The sequence below is a fragment of the Ursus arctos genome, unplaced genomic scaffold (genome assembly GCF_023065955.2).
Source record: "Ursus arctos isolate Adak ecotype North America unplaced genomic scaffold, UrsArc2.0 scaffold_25, whole genome shotgun sequence".
Classification (NCBI taxonomy): Eukaryota; Metazoa; Chordata; class Mammalia; order Carnivora; family Ursidae; genus Ursus; species Ursus arctos.
The window spans coordinates 4,063,951-4,091,211 of record NW_026622930.1 but is presented as its reverse complement, the minus strand read 5'-3'; the positions used below and the strand labels follow the sequence as shown (position 1 = coordinate 4,091,211).

The 27,261-nt window shown below is 40.9% G+C and overlaps 1 protein-coding gene across 1 annotated transcript in view; it reads right to left on the bottom strand.

Moving 5' to 3' along the window:
* Positions 1 to 646: 646 nt before the first annotated feature.
* Positions 647 to 27,261, bottom strand: part of LOC123001951 (uncharacterized) — a 209,371-nt gene continuing 182,756 nt past the window's right edge. Inside the window, exon 5 of the mRNA XM_044390067.2 lies at positions 647 to 794. Coding sequence (XP_044246002.1) covers positions 720 to 794 — 75 coding nt within the window. The 3' untranslated portion in view covers positions 647 to 719. The remainder of the gene's footprint in view (positions 795 to 27,261) is intronic.

Here is a 27,261-nt window from a genome sequence, read left to right as displayed (position 1 = left end):
CCTAAACACGTGTCCTGTGACTCTGTGTAGGAAGGCTTGGAAGACACAGAGGCGGGTCACTGTGGGGTGCAGCAGGCTCCCCGGGGGTCAAAACCTGGCTCCATTCAGACCCAAGAAAGATCATGTCAGCAGAGAGCCTGGTCACCTGGGGAGGTCCCAGAGGTGGCAGGTGGGAGGGGCAGGCTGGCAACGTGCAGGGGTGAGGCGGACATGACCTCTGCGGGCGGGGCTAGATGTTGCACAATGGCCCGTCGAATTATCTCTGTAAGAGTTGCTCTGTCCAGCTTGCCACCCTGTTCTGATTCCAGGCCAACCTGACACTTGGTCCTGACTTGCCTTCCATGGACATCAGCCGCAGAAAGAGAATGCACCGGTCATGCCCGCACAGGTCTGGGCCACGGGACAGGCGGTGTTTCTCACTAAACATTGGCACCTTGGCACCGGGTTCGGTGAACTTGGCTCCAGAGCCTGGATACAGGAAATGCCCCAAGGCAAGGAGAGACAACCCATCAGCTTCCAAGCTCACCAGGGGCCAGAGAACACGTTCCCAGGCTTTCATTGAGAGCCCACACCATTACTTCCTGCACCGTTTTCCCCCGCGTTCCTATTTTGCATGACCCAGCCACAGCTCCAATGGCCTGCAGCTTTCCCTGCCGAGGGGACACAGCAAAGACGGGCGACACCTGCCTGGGAACATCCGGCATCAAGCACATCAAGCATCAGCAAACGGTCGTCGGGGTGCAGAGCGGGGACAGGCCACCTCCAGGAGCAAGGAGCTCCCCACGTACTTGGACCTGTAATTAGGAAATGGGAACGGCTACCAGACGAGATACAGAAGTCGGGGGGAACGATGGGGAGAGACGAAAGGTGCCCCCCAAAGGCCAGAATTGGCCGACTGGAGGGTGCAGAACTCTGGGAGGTGCTGGGTAGGGGCTGTGTCTCTCGCGGGGGCTGCCATGACAGAGCACCACGGGTGGGGGGCTGCAAGGCTGAGGTCAAGGTGCCTGCAGGGCTGGTTTCTCCCAGGCCTCCCTCCCTGGACTGTGGACACTGCCTTCTCTCCGTGTCCTAATCTCTCCTTCTTACGAGGACACCAATCATACTGGATTAGGACTCACCCAAATGAGCTCATTTTAACTGATGACCTCTTTAAAGACTGTCTCCGAGTATTCTGTAAACTGGGGGTTAGGACTTCAGCATATGAATTTGAGGTGGGGGGGTACATCGGAGCCATAACAGGGGACAAAGTTGTAGCTAACGAATTTCAAAATGAAGAAGAAAGTTTAGCCCCCCCACCCCCCACCCCGCCCCAGTTCCTTTGGTTTGTTGGGGCTGGAGGTGGTGGGTGAGCTCACACGATAAGGGTTAACCGACCGGGCTGGTTAATCAGCATAAGCTTTCAGCAAGGCTTGATGAGTGATAAATGGGAACATACTTCATATCAAGTGCACTAATCTTCCCTGAAATCAGCCAAGTATTCATCGCGATGATGCTGATTTTCCAGGAAAATTAGATAATTGCAGCCTAGGTGGGTGGACCTTAGTCACCTCCTCATTTTCCTGCCCTTGGTGCCGTACTTGAGGGCCCTCACTCAGCTCCTTGCCTCCAGCCCCTGGTTATGGACACTCGAGAAGGCTCTCGTTCATGTCCAGACCCAGGAGGACTCAGACAGCTCCTTCCTGAGGGCTGGTGGGCGGCTGTCACAATTGCACATTCTCTGGACAGGAGCCTTCTGAGTGTCTGTAATAATGACCCCTCCCGCCAGAGCATGGGGGAGTTGGAAAGGTGGCCAGAACCTTCTCTACTATCCAACCTCAGTCCAATTGCAACTTTCAGGATTACAGAGAAGAGGGAAACTGGGGCCCGAGCCCCAACAGAAGTCCGGTATCAGTCAGGTTGAGCGAGGTTAGCTCCAGAAACAAGCACCCCCCCACACATTTCAGTGGCTTCCCACCACATATTTATTTATTTACTTATTTATTTTTTGAGAGAGGGAGAGAGAGAGCATGTGCACAAGTGGGGGGGGAGGGAGAGGGAGAGAGAATCCGAAGCAAATGCCATGCTCAGCATGGAGCCCAACGTGGGACTTGATGCCTCACCCTGAGATCATGACTTGAGCTGAAATCAAGATCAGACACTTAACCGACTGAGCCCCCCAAGTGCCCCCCCAACCACACATTTATGTGGCGCTCACCCCACACAGCCCATCTTTGGTGGCCTCGCTTTCTCCAAGTTGTCTTTGTCCCAAGACCCCGGCAGTTGGTACAGCCTCCTCCCAGGCATCGCTGGCTTTGGGGTCATAGAGGAACACCCCCCAGTTCTTAAATCTGTTCCCTGAGAGGGACGCACAACACACCCGCCTGCATTTCATTGACCGAGTCAAGTCAACGTGGCCACCTGGTGTGAACCACACCAGCCAGGTGCCCAAGGCGGGAAAGAGGTGGCTTTCTGGGGGTGTCATCAAGACCTTTGTAGTTGGGAACATCCTTGGAAACCAGGCTCTGCCTCTCACTTACGTATTTTAAAATTTGCATCTAAGGTGCAGACAGTTGAGTTCATTGTACTCCCAACTTACGGCACATGACTCGGTTGCCCATTTCCTGCCATTAATCTTCATCTTGTCCCCAATCTGCACACCTGGTTCCCCCTCACCCCCCACCTCAGGTGCTCACTGTAATGTTTCAAATCCGTCCTTGAATCCGTGTCTAACTAGAAAACATGTAACTTTGGGGTGTCTGAAGTATTGTTTCAGCTGTAAGTACATTTTGTTGAACTATAAAGCTCCTGTTTCTTACTTTTTTCATTCAACAATATGCCTTAAAAATCTGTCCGCTCTGCGTGTTGCTGAGTATCGCGCTAGCTTAGTGGTCCCCACAGCCACAGAACCCCACTTCACGCATCTTCATCTTCTTACTCCGTCCCCGGTGATGGACACAGGCTGTCTTCTCCATCACTCGGCGGCAGCACAGGCCCCTCTACGTCCACTGGTCCCTGGCCCCATGCATGTACCCAGAAGGGGGACCAGTGAGTTACGAGCCACGCAAGCGCGGCACCAGGTGAGCTGCAGGACCATCCCCCTCCGACCCCCACGGCTTCCTGCCTCCCACCTCTGCAGGTGTGCCTAGTTAGGGACCCATTTCCTCACATCTCTATCAACATCTGCATGACCCAACCAGTCTTTTCACGAAGTTGACATCTTAGTGTTCTTTTTTTTTTTAATATTAATTTTTTATTATGTTATGTTAGTCACCATACAGTGCATCCTTAGTTTTTGATGTTAAGTTCCATGATTCATTATTTGCATATAACACCCAGTGCTCCATGCAACATGTGCCCTCCTTAATACCCATCACCAGCCTATCCCAATCCCCCACCCCCCTCCCCTCTGAAGCCCTCAGTTTGTTTCCCAGAGTCCATAGTATCTTATGCTTCATTCCCCCTTCTGTTTACCCCCCCTTCATTCTTCCTTCCTTCTCCTACCAATCTCCCTGCTATTTCTTATGTTCCATAAATGAGTGAAACCATACGATAATCGTTTTTCTCTGCTTGACTTATTTCACTTAGCATTATCTCCTCCAGTCCCGTCCATGTTGCTGCAAATGTTGGGTAATCGTTCTTTCTGATGGCTGAGTAATATTCCATTGTATATATGAACCTCATCTTCTTTATCCAGTCATCTGTCGAAGGGCATCTTGGCTCCTTCCACAGTTTGGCTATTGTGGACAATGCTGCTATGAACATTGGGGTGCATATGGCCCTTCTCTTTACTACTTCTATATCTTTGGGGTAAATATCCAGTAGTGCAATTGCTGGATCATAGGGTAGCTCTATTTTTAACTTTTTAAGGGACCTCCATACTGTTTTCCAAACATTCAAAGAAGAAATAATACCTATTCTCCTAAAGCTGTTTCAAAAAATAGAAACAGAAGGAAAACTACCAAACTCATTCTATGAGGCCAATATTACCTTCATCCCCAAACCAGGCAAAGACCCCGTCAAAAAGGAGTATTACAGACCGATATCCCTGATGAGCATGAACGCCAAAATTCTCAACAAGATCCTAGCTAATAGGATCCAACAGTACATTAAAAGGATTATCCATCATGACCAAGTGGGATTCATCCTTGGGATGCAAGGGTGGTTCAACATTCGCAAATCAATCAGCGTGATAGATCATATCAACAAGAAAAGAGACAAGAACCATATGATCCTCTCAATTGATGCAGAAAAGCATTTGACAAAATACAGCATCCTTTCCTTATTAAATCCCTTCAGAGTGTAGGGATAGAGGGTACATTCCTCAATTTTATAAAAACCATCTATGAAAAGCCTACAGTGAATATCATTCTCAATGGGGAAAAGCTGGAAGCCTTTCCCTTAAGATCAGGAACACGGCAAGGATGCCCACTCTCACCATTATTATTCAACATAGTACTAGAAGTCCTTGTCACAGCAATCAGACAAAAAGGGATCAAAGGTATTCAAATCAGCAAAGAAGTCAAACTGTCTCTCTTCACAGACGACTTGATACTCATATGGAAAACCCAGAAGACTCCACCCCCAAATTACTAGAACTTATAGAGCAATTCAGTAACGTGGCGGGATACAAAATCAGTGCTCAGAAATCAGTTGCATTTTTATACACGAACAATGAGACTGAAGAAAGAGAAATTAGGGAATTGATTCCATTTACAATAGCACTAAAAATCATACGATATCTCGGAATTAACTTAACCAGAGAGGTAAAGGATCTATACTCTAGAAACTACAGATCACTCTTGAAAGACATTGAAGAAGACACAAAAAGATGGAAAAACATTCCATGCTCATGGATCGGAAGAATAAACATAGTCAAAATGTCTATGCTACCCAGAGCAATCTACACTTTCAATGCCATCCCAATCAAAATACCAATGACATTTTTCAAAGAGCTGGAACAAACAGCCCTTAAATTTGTGTGGAACCAGAAAAGGCCCCGATCACCAAGGAATTGTTGAAAAGGAAAAACAAAGCTGGGGGCATCACGTTGCCTGATTTCAAGCTATACCACAAAGCTGTGATCACAAAGACAGCATGGTATGGGCACAAAAACAGGCACATAGACCAATGGAACAGAATAGAGAACCCAGAAATGGACCCTTGGCTCTATGGGCAACTAATCTTTGACAAAGCAGGACAAAACATCCAGTAGAAAAAAGACAGTCTCTTCAATAAATGGTGCTGGGAAAATTGGACAGCTATATACAGAAGAATGAAACTTGACCACTCTCTCACACCATACACAAAGATAAACTCCAATTGGATGAAAGACCTCGATGTGAGACAGGAATCCATCAAAACCCTAGAGGAGAACATAGGCTGTAACCTCTTTGACATTGGCCTCAGCAACTTCTTTCATGACACATCTCCAAAGGCAAGAGAAACAAAAGAAAAAATGACTTGTGGGACTCCATCAAGATAAAAAGCTTCTGCACAGCCAAGGAAACAGTCAAAAAAACTAAGAGGCAGACCACGGAATGGGAGAAGATATTTGCAAAAGACACTACAGATAAAAGACTGGTATCCAAGATCTACAAAGAACTTCTCAAACTCAATACATGAGAAACAAATAAATAAAAAAATGGGCAGAAGATATGAACAGACACTTTTCCAATGAAGATGTACAAATGGCTAACAGACACATGAAAAAATGTTCAAAAGCATTAGCCATCAGGGAAATTCAAATCAAAATCACATTGAGATACCACCTTACACCAGTTAGAATGGCAAAAATGGACAAGGCAAGAGACAACAAATGTTGGAGAGGATGTGGAGAAAGGGGATCCCTCTTACACTGTTGGTGGGAATGCAAGTTGGTACATCCACTTTAGTATTCTTTTTGCATTTCCCCCCAAATTCCTAGTGACATTGAGTATCCCTTCATACACTTGTTAGCTGTTCAGGCTTTTCCTTCTTCAGATTGTCCATCGTTTTCTGCGGGTCACCCATGTTTCTCTTACTGATTTGTCAAGAGTCCCTTGTATGTTGTGGGTAGTAATCTCTGCTCAATTCCAATGCTGTACAGAACATTGCAATGCACTGCCCACTCCTGTTACCCTGCATCTACTTCCTGTTGACCAACAACTCCAATTCTAACGCAGGTCTAACCACGAGCAATTCACCCAGAGGTTGTGCTTTGTAAAGGACCTCATTTCAGAAGTCCTGCCCCCATTTGAATTAATTTTACAGTTTTAATCCTCATGCCCATATAAATTCATATTTTACATCCATTACATATATTTATATTTAGCCCGTCTACATTCACTGTGTGTGGTACGAGGTGCTAGGAAATCAATCTAATGTTTTCCTCTATATAGTGAGTCAATTTTTCCTAAACTGAAAATTAAATAATTTATCCTCTCCCCTCTGGTTTGTGATCTCACCCCCATCGAATACTACATTTCCGTAGGTAACGGGTATGGTTTTCTGTTTTTAGTAGCATGGGGTGGTAGGAGGAATTTTAACGTGGCCCCACGAGGCTATCCGGGTGCATCTGCTACGTACAATCCCCTCCCCTCGTGTTCTACGGTGGGGCATCACTCCTGAAATTGGGTTACCAATCAGTTGTCTTTGAGTTCGTCATAAAGGAGATTATCCACGGGGGCCTGACCAGACCAGATGAGCCCCTTGAAAAGGTCCAGACTGTTCCTGAAAGGCTGATTCCCAGTGGGCCGCACCCGAGGGAGATTCCCCACTGCTGGCTCTGAGGAAGGGGGGCCCATCTGGTAAAGAACGCAGGCGGCCTCGAGGCGCTTAGAGCAGCCCCAGCCAACGGTCAGCAAGAAAATACGGTCAAGGAACTGGATTCAGCGAACAAAATGAATGGGTGTGGAAGTGTGTTCTTCCCCGGGGGGCTCCCAGATAGGAGCGAAGCAGTCGACATCTGCAGTGCGAGACGACCCCCGAGCAGAGAACCCGGCCAAACCTTCTGACTCACCGAGCCATAAAGTAACAAATTGTGAGTCGGTTTGTGATCATTTGTGACCCGGCAATGGCAGTGAGTCCATTGTCTTTGTAGGCTGTCTCCTTACCAAGGCACCACCACCCCACAACCCGGTGCTCTTCTTTCTCAGAACTGACTTAGCGATTTGTGGACGTTATGACTTACATATATTTAGAATGAGTGACAATTTTAAGTCTCCATTCAAGTGACCTATCTTTCCATTTTATTCACGTTTCCCTTCATGTCTATTTGGATGAAATGTTTGCCCTTGCCCCCCGCCCCCCACCCCCACCAACATTCATACGTTGAAACCCTAATCGTGATGGTGTTTGGTGGTGGTGCTTTCTGGAGGTGATGAAGGTTAGATGAGGTCATGAGGTCGGGGCCCCTGTGATGGGATGGGTGCCTTAACAGGAAAAGACCCAAGAGCTCTCTCCCCACTGAGTGAGGACGAGCACGAAGGCAGCCTTCAGCAACCCAGGAGGGGCGCCCTCACCAGAACCCAAGAGTGTGACATTGGGCAGCGGGAAATATGTCTGCCATTTGGGGCCCCCTCGGCCTCCAGCCTGTCGTGGTTTACGGCCACAGTCTGGGCAGACCATCGCAGCCCTTTGAATGCTCTCAAATATCTCTCTTGATTTGTTCATCTCTTCTTCATGTCCTTTACATTTCTTAAATTTTAATGTCCCCCCCGTAAAGGTTTGCTGCATTTATTTCTAGTTTAATTTCTAGATACCTCATAGTTTTTTGTTCCTCTTGTGAATGTATCTCTTTTTCTATTATATTTCTAATTGGTTAATACTGGTGTAGAAAGCCACTAATTTTAGTAAGTTGATCTTGTGTTCAGCAATCTCGCTAAACTCTATTATTAGTTCCAACCAATTTTCTGTTCACTCTGGTGGGTTTCAGCAGATGATAGATGGTCTGTGCAGACCGACAGCTGTGTCTCTTCCCCGAGGATCCCTCCGTGTCCTCCTCTCACAGCATAAGCCAGAGTCTCCAGATTTGTTCCCAACATTGACAGAAAAAAATCTAAAGTTTACCTACAGAGAATCGGGTTTCCTGCACACTCGTAATGTACAAAACCTTGATCACACAAAGAATGTCCATTTCTATTCAGTTTCCTGAGAATTTTAAAAAATCACAAGAAGATGTTGAACTTTGTCAGATGATCTGCTGTGTCTATCGAGAGCCATTTTGTTCCTTTAGTCCAATAATATGGTCATAAATAACACCGACAGAATTTCTGGTGTTAACTTGTTCTTGCGCTTCTAGAATAAACTCAGCTACGTCACTTTTCAAAATGTACCGCGGGGTTAATTAGCTAGCAGCTTATTTGGAATCGTGCCTCTATTTTTATAAGTGAAATAGACCTAGTTTTTGTCTACTATTGGCCATATCCGAACTTGGAATAAGTGTTATTTTTGCCTCATAAAATGAGTTGGGCAGATTTCCTTTTTTTTTTTTTCCATTTTCTTGGGAACGAGTGCTCGAAGAATGTTAATCTGATCGTGAACTGCTTCACAGAACTTCACGTAAAGGTATCTGTCCTTGAGGGTTTCTTGAGGGGAATGTCTTTGCTAGTTCAGTTTCTTAAGAGCTCAGGTTTATTACGTCCTCACGGCCCTCCTGTATCTTCGCGTGACGTCTTTGACTGCTTGATGTCTCTATTAGTTCTAAGAGGAACATATTTAATAACAGTTTTAACTGTTTATTTATCTAGTTTTCCCCACAGTTTCATTGGTTGTGGCTTCCTGAATTCCAATGTTATCTCATTAGGAGAAAATAAGCTTGTGATTGCGATGTTTTCCCCACAATACTTTTTTCAGGGAGGCCTGATTAGAAGCATACAGCTCAATGAGTTTTGACAAGTATATGTACCATGTACCTAACTCCCAAACCAAGACACAGAATGTTGTTGTCACCCCAGACAGCTGTCACGTACCCCTTTCTGGCTACTGTTCTAACTTGACCGCAATAGCTAGTTTGCCTGTCACTAAACGTCATGTAAATGGAATGACATGGTATGTACTCATTTCTTTTTCTATTCATTCAGCCGACAGAATGCTTTGGATACTCACTGATGTTGGTGCATATATCAATCACACATTCCTTTTCACTGCAGAACACTCTCCCACCGTAGGAACAAACCACAATTCACATATCCGTTATCCTGTGGAGGGTTATTTGGGCTTTTTCCAATTCTTAGCTATTATGAATAAAACTTCTACAAATAATTCTATACAAATATTTTATGGTCTCATGTTTTCACATCTCTTAGGTAAGTACTTAAGAGTGGAATTGCTTGATCACTGGTAACTATATATTACTTTTATAAGAAATTGTCAAAGAATTTTTCACAGTAGTTACATCATTTGAGACTTCACAGGAATTTATGAGAAGCCCAGTTGTCCCATATCCTCATCAACACTTGATATTGTCAGTGTTTAATTTTAGTCATTCTGTGGCTATGAAATGGACTAAGCTCATGGTGATATTAAATTGCATTTCTCTGATCACTAAAAATGCTGAATACCTTTTCATGAGCATATTGGCCATTTGTGTGTATGTGTGTATATATATATATTTTTTAAGTGTCTATGTGAATCTTCTCCTATTTTATATGGCCATCTTTTTAGTTTTGATTTGTAGGAGCTCTGTATATATTCTGAATATAAGTTCTTTTTCAAATCTATGTATTGTAAATATTTTCTCCCAGTCTGTTGCTTGCATTTTCACTTTACTGAAGGAGTCTTTTAATGAGCTGAGCAGAAATCTTTAATTTTTATGAAAGCCCGTTCCTATCATTTTTTTCCCTTTTATGGTTACCATTTTTGGAACCTAAGAAGTTGTGCTTACACCAAGGTCTTAAAGATATTTTCCAATGATTTATCTTTTAAATTTAGATCTATGATCCACATCAAAATAATTTCTGTATGGTATGACATTGGAATCAAGATTCATTTTTTCCCATATGAATATCAAGTTGTTTCAGAATCGTTTGTTGGAAAGAATTTCCTCTCCCTGTAGAATTATGTTGGAGCTTTTATCACATTTCAATTGGCATATACGCATGAATCTGTTTCTAGACTCTATATGTTGTTACATGGCTCTGTTTGTCTAACCACATGCCAATACCATACTGAAGTAATTACTGTAGCATTATAGCAATTCTTGAAATCAAGTGGTGTGAGTCCAACAACACTGTTTATCTTTTGCATGCTTGTGTTGGCTACTCTAGGTCCTTTATATTTCCATATAAATTTTTTAACAGCTTTATTGAGATGTAATAATTTATGTACAATTAACTGGGTATATCTTAAGTGCACAATTTGACAGGATCTCACATATGTATACATCCATAAAACCATCACCACTATCAGGAAAATAAGCACACACAGATCACCCACTAAAGTTTACTTTTGCCCCTTTATAATCTCTGGAATCCTCCCGACCCTCCCTCCCGTGGATATGCTTTCTGCACTACAGTCAGTATGTATTTCCTAGAATTTACATAAATGGAATCAGGCTGTATGTATGCTTTTTTTTTTTTTTGGTCCGATAGTTTTCACTCAGTGTAAAAAATATGTATACATCTTGTTAAGGGTATCAATAGTTCTTTTATTACTCTGTAGGATTCTGTTGTATGAATGAACTAAAATTTATGTATCCATTCCCCTTTTGCTAGAGAATTGGGTTGTTACCAATAAGGGCACGGTGAGCATCCATGAACAAGCGTTCATGTCGACAGACGCTTTCTCTCCAGACGTGTAAATATCTGGGAATGGAGTGGCCAGTGCATATGGCAGAGGTATGTGTAGCTTTCTAAGGAAGTGCCGAATGGTGCTTCAAAGTGGTTGTACCATTTCACGTTCCTGCTGGCAGTGTGGAAGGGTTTCAGTTGCTCTGCATGTTTTGTTAACATCCGTGTGGTCAGGCTTTTACATTTTAGCCGTAAGAGCGGATATGCAGTGCTATTTCCTGGTGGTTTTAATTTTTCAGTTTCCTCCTGATGTTGAGCGTGTATTCAAGTGCTTATTTGCCATCTATATGTCTTCTTTGCTGAAGTGTATATTCAAACCTTGGGTCCATTTTAAAAATTAGGTTGTGTTTTCTTATTACTGAGTCTTGAGAGTTTTTATATATTCCAGATAACAAGCTCCTTTTCAGATACATGCTTTGAAAATGTTTTCTCCTTGTCTGGAACTTGTCCTTTCATCCTGTTAACAGTGACTTTTGAAGAGCAGTTTTTTACTTTGATGAAGTACAATTTGTCGATTTGTTCTTTTATAGACCAGGCTTTTAATGCCACATCCGAGAAATCTTTGCCTAACTCAGGTCACAAAGATTTTCTCTTATATTTTCCCCACAAGATTTATGGTTGAAGTTTTGCATTTAGGTCTAAGACCCATTTTGAGTCAATTTTTGTACACAGTGCAGGTTATGGATCAAAGTTCAATTTATGAGGTATGAATGTCCAATTGATCCAGCACCATTTGTTAAAAAGACCATCCATTTCCCCACTTTTAAACCGCTGTCGAAAATCAATTTTCTATGCATTTGTGGGTCTAATTCTAAACTCGCTCTTCTGTCCCATCAACCCATTTGTCTATCTTGTGGTCAATATCACACTATAGTTTTTTAATAGCTCTTGAAATCGGGTGGCGTTAGCCCCTTGAATTTATTATTATGTTTCAGAGTTGTTTTGGCTATTTTAGCCTCTCTACGTTTCCATGTACATTTTAGAATCAGCCTTTCCATGTCTACAAAACAAACAAACAAACACTAAAAACACAACTGGTTGGGGTTTTTATTGTGATTGCATTGGATCTGCAGATGAATTTGGGATGAGCTGGAATTTTAACTTTATTGAGTTTCCTGATCCATGAACGAGGGGCCTCCTCTCTTACAGGGGCTCCAATTGCATGTGTATTAGACTACTTGAGGTTACAGCATTTTCCACTTAAAGTTTTTCTCTGCGCATTTCATTTTGGGTATTTTTTTTTATTGCTATATCTGAAAGTTTACTCTCTTTTCTTCCACCATGTCTAATATGCTGTTAATTCCATCCAGTATATTTTTCATCACAGACACTGTAGTTGTTGTCTCTAGGTATTCCATTTGGGTCGTTCATATTCTCCATGACTCTACTTAACATTCATTCATTCATTCAAGGGGGAAGGGGCAGCGGGAGAGGGAGAGAGAGAGAGAATCCCAAGTAGGCTCCATGCCTAGCAGAGAGCCCAATGTGAGGCTCGATCTCATAACCCTGAGATCATGACCTGAACCAAAATCAAGAGTCAGACACTTAACTGACTGCGCTACCCAGGTGTCCCAATACTTAACTTATAAACATATAGAATACAGTTATAATAATTGCTTCAATGCCCTTATCTGTTAATTCTAGCATCTGTGACAGTTCTGGGTTGGCTTTGACTGATCTGTCTTCTCACTGTGGGACTCATTTTTCTGCTTTTTGCATGCCTGATAATCTTTGATTGGATTCCAGACCTCGGGAATTTTATCTTGTTGGGTACTGGATTTCTATAAATATTCTTCAGCTGTGCTCTGAGATGCAATTAAATTGCTTGCAAACTATTTGATCCTTTGGGTTTTGTCTTATGATCTGTCTGGTGAGACCAGAGCTGTGTTTAATCGAGGGCCAGGGCTGGTACTAAGGTAAAGAAAGCGAGGTGCCTGGGGTGCAGAATTTAAGGAGGTACTTGTTGCTCTGGGTTAAGCAGGGGCAGAACCCCCTTAAATGCTGTGTTGTGGGGGCTCATGAGGGGCCTCACCCTAGTCCTAGCCCTCATTATGGCTAATTACTTGCCACTACTCAGGTAAGACCCAAGTACTTTAACCAAAGCTCCATGAGTTATGACAATTTTCCAGCCTGGCTGTTGGAAGAGGAATACTCCCAGTTCTGTGGGAGCATCACGCACTGTCCCCAGCCTTGGGTAGTTTCCTCACATGAATATGCTGGTCAGCACTGAGCTGAATACTCAGGGGGACCCTCTGCATACATCTGGGGTTCTTTATATTGCCTTCTCCTTTCTGACACTCTGCCCTCTGAACTAGACACCTTGGTCTACGCTCTCATCTTGAGCTCCTCAACTCAGGGAGTCTGCCCAGCTCTGCCTGGGCTCCCCCAAAACAGCATCAAAGCCTACAAACTGTGTCAAATTAATAAGCTGGGACAACGTGAGGATCACCTCATTTGCGTCCCATCTCTCAGGGATCACTGTCCTTCCTTGCCTGATGACTAAGGTCTTGAAAAACATTTTCTCATGTTTTCTTGTGTTGTTGCTATTGCTGCTGTTATTTCAGATGAAAGAGTAAACTTGATCCCGGTTATTTGATCTTTGCTGGAAGAAGAAGTTCTATTTCTATACAAATTTTAGAATCAAATTATAAATTTCTATGAGAAAGTCTGCTGGGATGTTGATTGAGATTGTGTTGAATCTGTAGATCAAATGGAGAGAATCACTATCTTAATAACATTGAGTTCCCAAGTCCACGAACGTGCCGTAGCTCCCCATTTATTCAGGTCTTCTTTAATTGATAAACACGGTATTTTCACTTTGTTTAATTTATTCCTAGGAAGTTAATGTTTCATGTTCTTTTAAATGATACTACTCTTTGCATTTCATTTTTTAATTGTTTCCTGCTAGCATCTAGAAATAAAATTCATTTTTGTATACTGACCTCACAGACCTCAATTCCTGAAACCTTGCTATTTATTTTTTTTCTTTAAATTCAATTAGCCAACATATAGTACATCATTAACTTTTGATTCATTAGTTGTGTAACACCCAGTGCTCATCAGATCCCATGCCCTCCTTAATGCCCATCACCCAGTTACCCCATCCCCCCAGCCCCTCCCCTTCTGCAACCCTCAGTTTGTTTCCTGGAGTCAAGAATCTCTCATGGTTTGTCTCCCTCTCTGGTTTCTTCCCATACAGTTTTCCCTCCCTTCCCCTATGGTCCTCTGCACTATTCCTTATATTCCACATATGAGTGAAACCATATGATAATTGTCTTTCTCTGCTTGACTTATTTCAGTTAGCATAATCTCCTCCAGTTCCATCCATGTTGATGCAAATATTGGGTAATCATCCTTTCTGGTGGCTGAGTAATATTCCATTGTATATATGAGCCTCATCTTCTTTATCCATTCATCTATTGAAGGACATCTTGGCTCTTTCCAGTTTGGCTATTGTGGACATTGCTGCTATGAACATTGGGGTACATGTGCCCCTTCCTTTCACTACATCTGTATCTTTGGGGTAAATACTGAGTAGTGCAATTGCTGGGTCATAGGGTAGCTCTATTTTCAACTTTTTGAGGAACCTCCATGCTGTTTTCCAGAGTGGCTGTACCAGCTTGCTATATTAACTTATCACTTCTAGTAGGGTTTTTGCGTTTTTTTCATAAATTCTTTAGAGATTGTCATATACAAAATCACACCATCCGAGAATAAAGAAAATTACTTCTTGCTTTCTAATCTTTGTCTTTTATTCTTTCCTTGCTTTATTGCAATGGCTATGACCCCCAGAATGGTTAGTATCAAAAAGACAAGAAATAATGAGTGTTGGTGAGGATGTGGAGAAAAGGGAACCCTTGTGCACTGTTGGTGGGAATGCAAATTGGTGCAGCCACTGTGGGAAACAGTATGGACATTCCTCAAAGAACCTAAAAATAGAACTACCCTGTGATCCAGCAATCACACTACTAGGTATTTACCCAAAGCAAACACTGATTTGAAAAAAATATATGCACCCCTATGTCTATTGTAGCATTATTTACAGTATCCAAGGTATGGAAGCAACCTAAGTGTCCATCAATAGATGAATGGATAACAAAGATGTCATATATACATATTATGGAATATTACTCAGCCATAGAAAAGAATGAAAAGAATCTTGCCATTTGTAACAACATGGATGGAGCCAGAGAATATAATGCTAAGTGAAATAAGTCAGTGAGAGAAAGACAAATACCATATGATCTCACTTATGTGTGAAATCTAAAAAACAAAACAAATGAACAAACAAACAAAAAGGAACAACAACAAAACAGAAGCAGGCTCACAAACACAAAGAACAAAGTGGTCGTTGCCAGAGTGGGGGATGAATGGGTGGATGGGCAAAATAGGTGAAGGCGACTGAGAGGTACAAACTTCTAATTACAAAATAAATAAGTCATGGGGCTGAAAGTACAGCATAGGGGATGCAGTCAATAATGCTGTAATAGAGCATCGAGTTAAGATGGCAGAGGAGCAGGAGACACCGTTTTCAGCCGGTCCCCCGAGTCGAGCTGGATAGGTACCAGACCAGCCTAAACAACCACGGAACCAGCCTGAGACACAGGAAGACGCATCTAGATCTCTACAAATGAACATCTCCAGCGCTGAGTATTGAGGTACGAAGCGGGGAGCCATGAAACCGCGCACAGATATCGGAAGATAAATGGAAGGGGGAGGGAGCCGCCGCGTTTGGGCGCCGGGAAGCGGCAGCCACTTGCACGGGGGAGCGGGCGGGCTCGTGGTCGGCACCCGCAAAACAGCAGCTGAGACCGTGAGCCGGGTGCGCGCGCCACCAGGCATCTCGCGGAACACCGGAATCCCAGTGCGCTCACCGGGCATAGACTGAGACCGGGAGCTTCCGGAGCGCGCACGGGGCAGCTGGCAGCTGGCGGCATTAGAAACACAAAGGACAGAGGCGCGCTGGCCCTGGAAGTGAGGGCTGGGACTCCGGGTGTGGGGCGCACATCCCGGGTCACTGCAGGGTTGAGCAGTACCAACAGTAATAGAGTTAAAGTGGCCAGAACATCAGTGGAGAACGGGCCGCAATCCCTCTGTTCTGTGACAATGCAGCCTCTGCTGCTCTGACCCTCAGAAGAGACATAGCCGACCGCCAGGGAAAGCCGCCAGAGAACAAAAGCCTGGAAATACCGGCTCAGAGAGTGCCCATCCCCATCCCCCCTCGCGGGGGACATGGAGACTTTACCCAAACAGGGTTGCCTGAGTATCGGCGCGGCAGGCCCCTCCCCCAGAACACAGAAGGCAGGCTGAAAAATCAAGAAGCCCACAACCGGGCGCCTGGGTGGCGCAGTCATTGAGCGCCTGTCTCCGGCTTAGGGCGTGATCCCGGCGTTCCGGAAAGGAGTCCCTCATCGGGCTCCTCCGCTGGGAGCCTGCTTCTTCCTCTCCCACTCCCCTGCTTCTGTTCCCTCTCTCGCTGGTTGGCTGCCACATAAATAAATAAATAAAATCTTTAAAGAAGAAGCCCACATCCCTAAGATCCCTATAAAACAAGGGGCACGGCCTGGGACCCGGTCAATAATTTGGGCTCTGGAAACCCCGCAACCTCTCCTCATCAGAATGACAAGAAGGAGAAGCCCCCCCCCCCCCAGCAAAGAAAAGACAGTGAGTCTGTGGCCTCTGCCACAGAAATAATGGATATGGATGTAACCAAATTATCAGAAATGGAATTCAGAGTAACGATGGTCAAAATGATGAGTAGAATTGAAAAAACTATTAACGAAAAGGTTACTGAGAATATAGAATCCCTAAGGACAGAAATGAGAACGAATCTGACAGAAATTAAAAATTCTATGAGCCAAATGCAGGCAAAACTAGAGGCTCTGACGGCCAGGGTCGCAGAAGCAGAGGAACGGGTTAGTGAATTGGAGGATGGGTTAATAGAGGAAAAAATGAAAATAGAAGATGGTCTTAAAAAAATCCACGCCCACGAATGTAGGTTACGGGAGATTACTGACTCAATGAAACGATCCAATATTAGAATCATCGGCATCCCCGAGGGGGTGGAGAAAAACAGAGGTCTAGAAGAGATATTTGAACAAATTGTAGCTGAAAACTTCCCTAATCTAGCGAGGGAAACAAACATTCGTGTCCAAGAGGCAGAGAGGACCCCTCCCAAGCTCAACCACGACAAACCTACGCCACGTCACGTCATAGTGCAATTCGCAAATATTAGATGCAAGGATACAGTATCGAAAGCGGCCAGGGCAAAGAAATTTCTCACGTACCAAGGCAAAGGCATCAGAATTACGACAGACCTGTCTACACAGACCTGGAATGAGAGAAAGGGTTGGGGGAGCATATTTAAAGCTCTTTCAGAGAAAAACATGCAGCCAAGGATCCTTTATCCAGCAAGGCTGTCATACAGAATTGATGGAGAAATAAAGACATTTCAGAATCGCCAGTCACTAACCAATTTTGTAACCACGAAACCAGCCCTACAGGAGATATTACGGGGGGTTCTATAAAAGTAAAAAGGCCCCAAGAGTGATACAGATCAGAAACTCACAGCCAATACAAACACTTTACTGGCAACATGGCATTATTAAAATCATATCTCTCAGTAATCAGTCTTAATGTAAATGGTTTGAACCATCCCATAAAACGCCACAGGGTTGCAGATTGGATAAAAAGAAATGACCCATCCATTTGCTGTCTACAAGAGACTCATTTCGAACCCAAAGATGCATTCAGACTGAGAGTAAGGGGATGGAGTACCATCTTTCACGCAAATGGACCTCAAAAGAAAGCTGGGGTAGCAATTCTCATATCAGATAAATTGGATTTTAAACTACAGACTATAGTTAGAGATGCAGAAGGGCACTATATTATTCTTAAGGGAAGTATTCAACAAGTGGATATGACAATTATAAATATATATGCCCCCAACAGGGGAGCAGCAAGATACACAAGCCAACTCTTAACCAGAATAAAGAGACATATAAATAAAAATACATTAATAGTAGGGGACCTCAACACTCCACTATCAGAAATAGACAGAACACCCTGGCAAAAACTAAGCAAAGAATCAAAGCCTTTGAATGCCATACTCGACAAGTTGGACCTCATAGATATATATAGAACACTACACCCCAGAACCAAAGAATACTCATTCTATTCTAATGCCCATGGAACATTCTCAAGAATAGACCATGTTCTGGGACACAAAACAGGTCTCAACCGATACCAAAAGATTGAAATTATCCCCTGCATATTCTCAGACCACAATGCTCTGAAATTGGAACTCAACCACAAGGAAAAATTTGGAAGAAACTCAAACACTTGGAGACTAAGAACCATCCTGCTCAGGAATGACTCAATAAACCAGGAAATCAAAAATCAAATTAAACAATTTATGGAGACCAATGAGAATGAAAATACAACAGTCCAAAACCTATGGGATACTGCAAAGGCATTCCTAAGGGGGAAATACATAGCCATCCAAGCCTCACTCAAAAGAATAGAAGAATCTAAAATGCAGTTTTTATATTCTCACCTCAAGAAGCTGGAACAGCAACAGAGGGACAGGCCTAATCCATGCACGAGGAAGCAGTTGACCAAAATTAGAGCTGAAATCAATCAAGCAGAAACCAGAAGTACAGTAGAGCAGATCAACAGGACAAGAAGCTGGTTCTTTGAGAGAATCAATAAAATTGACAGACCACTGGCAAGACTTATCCAAAAGAAAAGAGAAAGGACCCAGATTATTAAAATTATGAATGAAAAAGGAGAGGTCACGACGAACACCATTGAAATTGGAAGGATTATTAGAAATTTTTATCAACAGCTATATGCCAATAAACTAAGCAATCTGGAAGAGATGGAATCCTTCCTGGAAACCTATAAACTACCAAGATTGAAACCGGAAGAAATTGATTCCTTAAACAGGCCAATTAATTATGAAGAAATTGAGTCAGTGATAAACAACCTTCCAAATAACAAAACTCCAGGCCTGGACGGTTTTCCTGGGGAATTCTACCAAACATTCAAAGAAGAAATAATACCTATTCTCCTAAAGCTATTTCAAAAAATAGAAACAGAAGGAAAGCTACCAAACTCATTCTATGAGGCCAATATTACCTTGATCCCCAAACCAGGCAAAGATCCTCTCAAAAAGGAGAATTACAGACCGATTTCCCTAATGAATATGGACGCCAAAAATCCTCAACAAGATACTTGCTAATAGAATCCAACAGTACATTAAAAGGATTATCCATCACAATCAAGTGGGATTCATACCTGGGATGCAAGCGTGGTTCAATATTCGCAAATCAATCAGCGTGATACATCATATCAACAAGAAAAGACTCAGGAAACATATGATCCTCTCAATCGATGCCGAAAAAGCATTTGACAAAATACAGCATCCTTTCCTGATTAAAACCCTTCAGAGTGTAGGAATAGAAGGTACATTTCTCAATCTCATAAAAGCCATCTATGAAAAGCCTACTGCAAATATTATTCTCAAAGGGGAAAAGCTGGAAGCCTTTCCCTTAAGATCAGGAACTCGACAAGGATGCCCACTCTCGTCACTATTATTCAACATAGTACTAGAAGTCCTTGCAACAGCAATCAGACAACAGAAAGGGATCAAAGGTATTCAAATCGGCAAAGAAGAAGTCAAAATGTCTCTCTTTGCAGATGACGTGATACTCTATATGAAAAACCCAAAAGAAGCCACTCCCAAACTATTAGAAGTTATAGAGCAATTCAGTAACGTGGCGGGATACAAAATCAATGCTCAGAAATCAGTTGCATTTCTATACACGAATAACGAGACCGAAGAAAGAGAAATTAGGGAATCCATCCCATTTACAATAGCACCAAAAACCATACGTTACCTTGGAATTAACTTAACCAGAGACGTAAAGGACCTATATTCTAGAAACTATAAATCACTCTTGAAAGACATTGAGGAAGACATAAAAAGATGGAAAGATATTCCATGCTCATGGATTGGAAGAATTAATATAGTTAAAATGTCCATGCTACCCAGAGCAATCTACACTTTCAATGCTATCCCGATCAAAATACCGAGGACATTTTTCAAAGAACTGGAACAAACAGTCCTTAAATTTGTATGGAAACAGAAAAGGCCCCGAATCTCCAAGGAACTGTTGAAAAGGAAAAACAAAGCTGGGGACATCACAATGCCGGATTTCGAGCTGTACTACAAAGCTGTGATCACAAAGACAGCATGGTACTGGCACAAAAACAGACACATAGACCAATGGAACAGAATAGAGAGCCCAGAAATGGACCCTCGGCTCTTTGGGCAACTAATATTTGATAAAGCAGGAAAAAACACCCGGTGGGAAAAAGACAGTCTCTTCAATAAATGGTGCTGGGAAAATTGGACAGCTACATGCAAGAGAATGAAACTTGACCACTATCTCACACCATACACAAAAATAAACTCCAAATGGATAAAAGACCTCGATGTGAGACAGGAATCCATCAAAATTCTAGAGGAGAACATAGGCAACAACCTCTACGACATCGGCCACAGCAACCTTTTTCATGACACATCTCCAAAGGCAAGAGAAACAAAAGATAAAATGAACTTGTGGGACTTCATCAAGATAAAAAGTTTCTGCACAGCCAAGGAAACAGAAAAACTAAGAGGCAGCCCACGGAATGGGAGAATATATTTGCAAATGACACTACAGATAAAGGACTGGTATCCAAGATCTACAAAGAACTTCTCAAACTCAATACACGAGAAACAAATAAACAAATCAAAAAATGGGCAGAAGATATGAACAGACACTTTTCCAATGAAGACATACAAATGGCTAACAGACACATGAAAAAATGTTCAAAATCATTAGCCATCAAGGAAATTCAAATCAAAACCACACTGAGATACCACCTTACGCCAGTTAGAATGGCAAAAATAGACAAGGCAAGAAACAACAATTGTTGGAGAGGATGTGGAGAAAGGGGATCCCTCCTACATTGTTGGTGGGAATGCAAGTTGGTACAGCCACTCTGGAAAACAGTGTGGAGGTCCCTTAAAAAGTTAAAAATTGAGCTACCCTATGATCCAGCCATTGCACTACTGGGTATTTACCCCAAAGATACAGACGTAGTGAAGAGAAGGGCCATATGCACCCCAATGTTCATAGCAGCAATGTCCACAATAGCTAAATCGTGGAAGGAGCCGAGATGCCCTTCAACAGATGACTGGATTAAGAAGTTGTGGTCCATATATACAATGGAATATTACTCAGCTATCAGAAAGAATGAGTTCTCAACATTTGCTACAACATGGACGGCACTGGAGGAGATAATGCTAAGTGAAATAAGTCAAGCAGAGAAAGACAACTATCATATGATTTCTCTCATCTATGGAACATAAGAACTAGGATGATCAGTAGGGGAAGAAAGGGATAAAGAAAGGGGGGGTAATCAGAAGGGGGAATGAAACATGAGAGACTATGGACTATGAGAAACAAACTGAGGACTTTAGAGGGGAGGGGGGTGGGGGAATGGGATAGACCGGTGATGGGTAGTAAGGAGGGCACGTATTGCATGGTGCACTGGGTGTTATACACAACTAATGAATCATCGAGCCTTACATCGGAAACCGGGGATGTACTGTATGGTAACTAACATAATATAATAAAAAAATCATTAAAAAAATAATGCTGTAATAACTGTGTCTGGTGACAGATGGTAACTACCTATTGTGTGTAATGTACACAATTGTCAATTCACTATGTTGCATACCTGAAACTAATATGATATTATATGTCAATTATTCTTTAATTTAAAAAAAAAACACCAAACATGCATTCTTGAAATAAATTTAATTTGGTCATTATTTATTATTTTATATACTGTAAGATTTGATTTGCTAGTATTTTGTTGAAAAATCTTGTGTCTAGTCCCTGAGCAATACGGGTCTGCAATTTTCTTTTTCTTTAATACCCTGTTCAGGCTTTGCTATCAGTTGTGCACTGGGCCTCACAAAATGGTTGGGAAATGTTCGTGTCTATTTTCTGAAAAAGTCTGTGCAGCCTTGGTATTATTTCTTCCTTAAGTGTGTGATAGAGATCAAAAAATGAAGCCATCTGGGCCTGGAGTTTTGTGAGCCTTAAATTATAAGTTCATGTTCCATAATAAATAAATGTAGGGATTTTCAGGTTTTCTGTTTCTTCTTGTCTTAGCTTTAATCAGCTGAGTTTTTCAGGGGAATTTTCCATTTCATGTTGGTTATTAAATTCATTTGCATAGATTTGCTCGTGATATTCCTTTATTGTCTTCGTAGTGTCTATAAAACAAAAGTGATGATTCCTCTTTCATTCCTGATATTGGTGATTTTTTCCCTCCATTTAAAAAAAAAACATCTTGCTGGACTTTTATGAGTTTTATTAATATTTTTAAAGAAACAACCCTTGGGTTTGTTGGTTTTCTATAGTGCCCGGCCATATACTATTTAATTCATCTCATGCTATCTTAAGACAGAAGATATGGTCATTGATTTCAAATTTTTATTCTTTTCTAACATTAGCATTCTAAGTTATAATGTTTCTCTAAAATTGATTGAGCTGAATTCCATGTATCTTTGAAATAAACCTGTAAACTTTAAGGATACTTTTAGATTTACCAAAAAAGTTGCAAAGATAGTACAAAGAGCTCTCATATACCCAACACCCAGTGTCCCTATTAATTTCTTGTGTGTACAATGTAAATGTACAAACACATCTACAGATTTGTCATAACTAACAAACTGATATTGATATATCGTTATTAACCAAAGTCCATGTTTTTTGTGGATATACTTGGTTTTTGTCCTTCTTCTGTCCCAGGGTCTCATCAAGGACACACATAAAATCTGATCATCGTGTCTCCTAAGGCTCCTCTAAACTGAACGTCTTTCAGATTTTCCTTGTTTTTGATGATCTTGACAGTTTTGAGGACCACTGGTCAGGTATTTTGTAACTGTGTGCACCCCATACATTTTGAGGTGTTGTGTCTTCATTCCTATCAAATTTTAGAGTTTTTATAATTTCTATTGCCATTTTTTCCACCCACTGGTTACTCAGAAGTGTACTGTTTCATTTTCTCACATCAGAGGACTTCTAGTTACCTTTTCAGTGTTGGTTTCTGGTTTAATTTCGCTGTGGTCAGAGAGCTCACTCACCATTAATCCTACCTTTTGAAATACACTGAGATTTGCTTTATGACACAGCATGTGTTCTTTGTTGGTGACGTTTCGTGGGCAATTGCAAAGAATATGTATTCTGCATTTGTTGGATGCGGCAGTCTACAAATGTCAGTTGTATCAATACGGATGAGAGTATTATTCAAATGTTCTCTAGCTTATAGATTTTTTATCTACTTGTTCTATACATTTCTGGAAGAGGAAAGTTACAGTCTCTGACCATGAGTTTGGATACGCTTATTATTCTTAGTCCATTTTTGCTTCATGTATTTTGACGCTCTATTTTAAGGTGCAAATGCACTTAGAATTATGTGTCCTCTTAATGAACTGATACTTCTAGTATGAAGTGTCCCTTTTTATCTCTGGTAGAATCTATTTACATCAAACGCAACTATGGATACAGTCGGGTTTAAATAAATGACCTTGCTATTTATTTTCTATTTATCCCTCTTGTTCTTTTTGTTTTTTCCCCTCCTTTTCTGCCTTGATCAAATATCTATAGCAATCCACTCCATCTCACATTTCAGATTTGGGGCACATCTCTGCATCATACTTTTTGTGGTTACTATAAGAATTACAACATGTAGTCACATTCACCTTGAATTAATATTATAGTACTTATATATAAGAATCTTACAACAGTATATTTTCATATGACCCTTTCCCATCCTTGGTGCCATTGTGTATATTTCATTTCTATACATTAATAAACACATCACATTGTTATAAAAGCAATCACGAGTTTTAAGGAAATTAAGAAAAAATAGTCTCTTTATTAAGTATTTATTGTTTTCAGTGCTCTTCACTCCCTTCTATAGGTGTAAGTTTCTATCTAGTTTTATATCCCTGTATCCTAAAGAACTTCCTTCAGCATCTCTGTTTCTTTTTCTTCTTCTTCTTCTTCTTCTTTTTTGTTACAACTTTTTATTTCAGGACTCTTTTACATTTTTGTTTTTGTTTTAAACAACTTTATTGAGGTATAATTGATATACAATAAACTACACATATTTAATGTACGCAATTTTATAAGTTTGGAAGTATGATACACCTGTGAAACCATTGTCACAATCAAGGTAATAGATATATCTATGTCCTTGTGTCCCTCTGTGCATGTGTAGTAAGAACTCTTAACATGAGATCTATTCTCTTCACAAAATTTTAAGTGCAAATACAGGATTGTCCATTATCGGCTCTGTGCTGTCCAGCAGATCTCTTGAACTAATTCATCCTTCATAACTGAAACTTCACACCAATTGAACAACACTCTTCATTTCCCCTACTCTGAACTTGAATTTTGAAAGCAGCGAGAGAAAAGAAAAACTCATCACATACAAGGGAGCAACCATGAGACTATCAGTAAATTTCTCAGCAGAAACCTTGCAAGCCAGAGAAGAATGGAATAATATATTCATCTATAAAAGAAAACAACTGCCAACCAAGAATACTTGGCAAAGCTGTCCTTCAGCAATGAAGGAGAATAGAAAAAGAAAAAAAGAAAAGAAAAGAAAAGAAAAGAAAAGAAAAGAAAAGAAAAGAAAAGAAACAAAGGAAGGAAGGGGAAATAAAGTCTTTCCCAGACAAACAAAAGCTGCAGTAGTTTATCACCACTGGATCTAACACGTATGGAAAAATTCACCCCAAAGCAGAAAAATACAGTTTTTCCAAGCATACCTGCAACATTCCCCAGGATAGATCATAATCTAGGCTTCACAAAATTCTCAATAAATTTAAAATAATTGAGATAATCTAAAGTATATTCTCTGACCATACCAGAGTTAAATTAGAAATCAACAACAGAAAGGAATCAGAGAAATACTAATATACTTGAAATCAAACATCACATTTCTAAATAATACATGGGCCAAAGAAAAAATAAAAAAGGAATTTAAAAAATAGAAAACAAAATGAAAACATGACATTAAAATCTATGTGAGGTAATTAAATCAATGTTTAGAGAGAGATTTTAGATTTAAACTCTTATATTGGAAAGGAAGAAAAATTTAGCTCAGTCAAGAATGAAAGAAGAGAGGTCACTATAGGAATTCCAGGAAGTAAAAGGGAAGATTATGATAACTTTTATGTCAAAAACTTAAATGAAAAGAAAATTCCTAGAAAAACATAAAACATCAAAACTCAGTAAAGAAGAAAAGGGAAAATTTCTAAGCAAAGTCACTGAATTAGTAATTTTAAAACTCTCCCAACTAAAGCTCAAGGCAAGGTGGCTTCACTGGTGAGTTCTATCAAACATTTAAAGAAAAATAATGCCAACTCTTCAGTAAATCTTTTGTTGTTGTTGTTTGGTTTTTGTCCCCTCCAGTGGTTGATTTTTTTAAATTTTTTTCTGTCCCTAAATTTTTTTTATTATGTTATGTTAGTTACCATACAGTACTTCATTAGTTTTTGATGTAGTGTTCCACAATTCATTGTTTTCGTATAACACCCAGTGCTCATTGCAATACATGCCCTCCTTAATACCCACCACCATGCTAACCCATCCCTCCAACCCCCTCCTCTCTGAAATCCTCAGTTTGTTTCCCAGAGTCCATAGTGTCTCGTGGTTCATCTCCACCTCTGAAATCCTCCCCTTCATTTCTCCCTTCCTTCTGATGTCCTCCATGCTGTTCCTTACAGCTATATACAGAATGAAACTCAACCATTCTCTTATACCATACACAGAGATAAACTCTAAATGGATGAAAGACCTCAATGTGAGACAGGAATCCATCAAAATCCTAGAGGAGAACATAGGCAGTAACCTCTTCGATATCAGCCACAGCAACTTCTTTCAAGACATATCCCTGAAGGCAAGGGAAACAAAAGCAAAAATGAACTTTTGGGACTTCATCAAGATAAAAGCTTCTGCACAGCAAAGGAAACAGTCAACCCACAGAATGGGAGAAGATATTTGCAAATGACATGACAGATGAAGGCTGATATCAAAGATCTATAAAGAACTTTTCAAACTCAACACCCAAAAAACAAATAATCAATAAATCTTTCAAAAAACAGAGGGATATAAAATACTTTGTAATTCAATTTATGAAGCCATAGTCCCCTGGTATCAAAGACTGACAAAAGCATCACAATATCACATCAGAGACCAAAAACACATCAGAGACCAAAAACACATCACAGAATAATATCACTCATGAAAACTGATGCCACAATCCTTAGCAAAATATTAGCAAATTAGTCCAAGTAACAAATGAGGATGATTTTACATGATAAACGATGGGGTTTATCCCAGAAATTCAAGATTGGTTGATCCAAAAGTCAACTGATGTAATATACTATATTAAGAGAATAAAGGGGGGAAATGATCATATCAATAGATGCAATAAAACCGTTTGACAAAATCTAATACCCTTTATTGTACAAAGGTTCTCAAAAAACTAGGAATAGATGAGATCTTTCTTAACCTGATAAAATGCATCCACTTAATTGTGAAAAAAATTAATGTTTTCTAAGTTTGGGAAGAAGACATGAATACCTGCTCCTATCACTTACACTTAATATTGTGCTAGAGGTTTTAGCCAGCTCAATAAGGGAAGGAAAGGAAATTTAAGGCATACAATTTGGAAAAGAAGAAGCAAGACTGTCTTTTTTCTCAGATGACATGATCTTTCATATAGAAAATACTAAGGAATCTATAACATTACTATGAGTACTAATAAGCAAGTTTAGCGAGGTCACAGGATATAAGATCAATATACCAAAAAATCAATTGTATCTCTATATACAACCAATGAAAAATCTGAAGACAAAATTAGGAAAACAATTTCACTGACAAAAGCATCAAGAAAAATTCAGGAATAAATTTAACAAGGGAAATGCAAAACCTTTACACTAAAAACTATAAAACATTGGTAAAAGAAATCAAAGTGGACCTAAATTGAATGGAGACATATACCATGTTCATGGATTGGATACAATATTCTTAAGATGGGAATTGTTGCTTTCAGTTTTTCACTGTTGAGTATGATATTAGCTGTGAGCTTGTCATGCATGGCCTTTATTATGTTGAGGTACATTCCTTCTATACCTAATTTCTTGCAAGTTTCTATCATGAAAGGATGTTGAATTTTGTCAAATGCTTCTTCTACATTGATTGAGATGATCATATAATTTTTATCCTTCATTCTGTTACAGCGGTGGGTCACATTTAATTTGTGTATGGTGAACCATCTTCACATCCCAGGGATAAATCCTACTTGATCATAGTGGATGATTCTTTTAATGTGTTGTCGAATGGTTTGGTAGTATTTCGTTGAGGATTTTTGAGTTTAT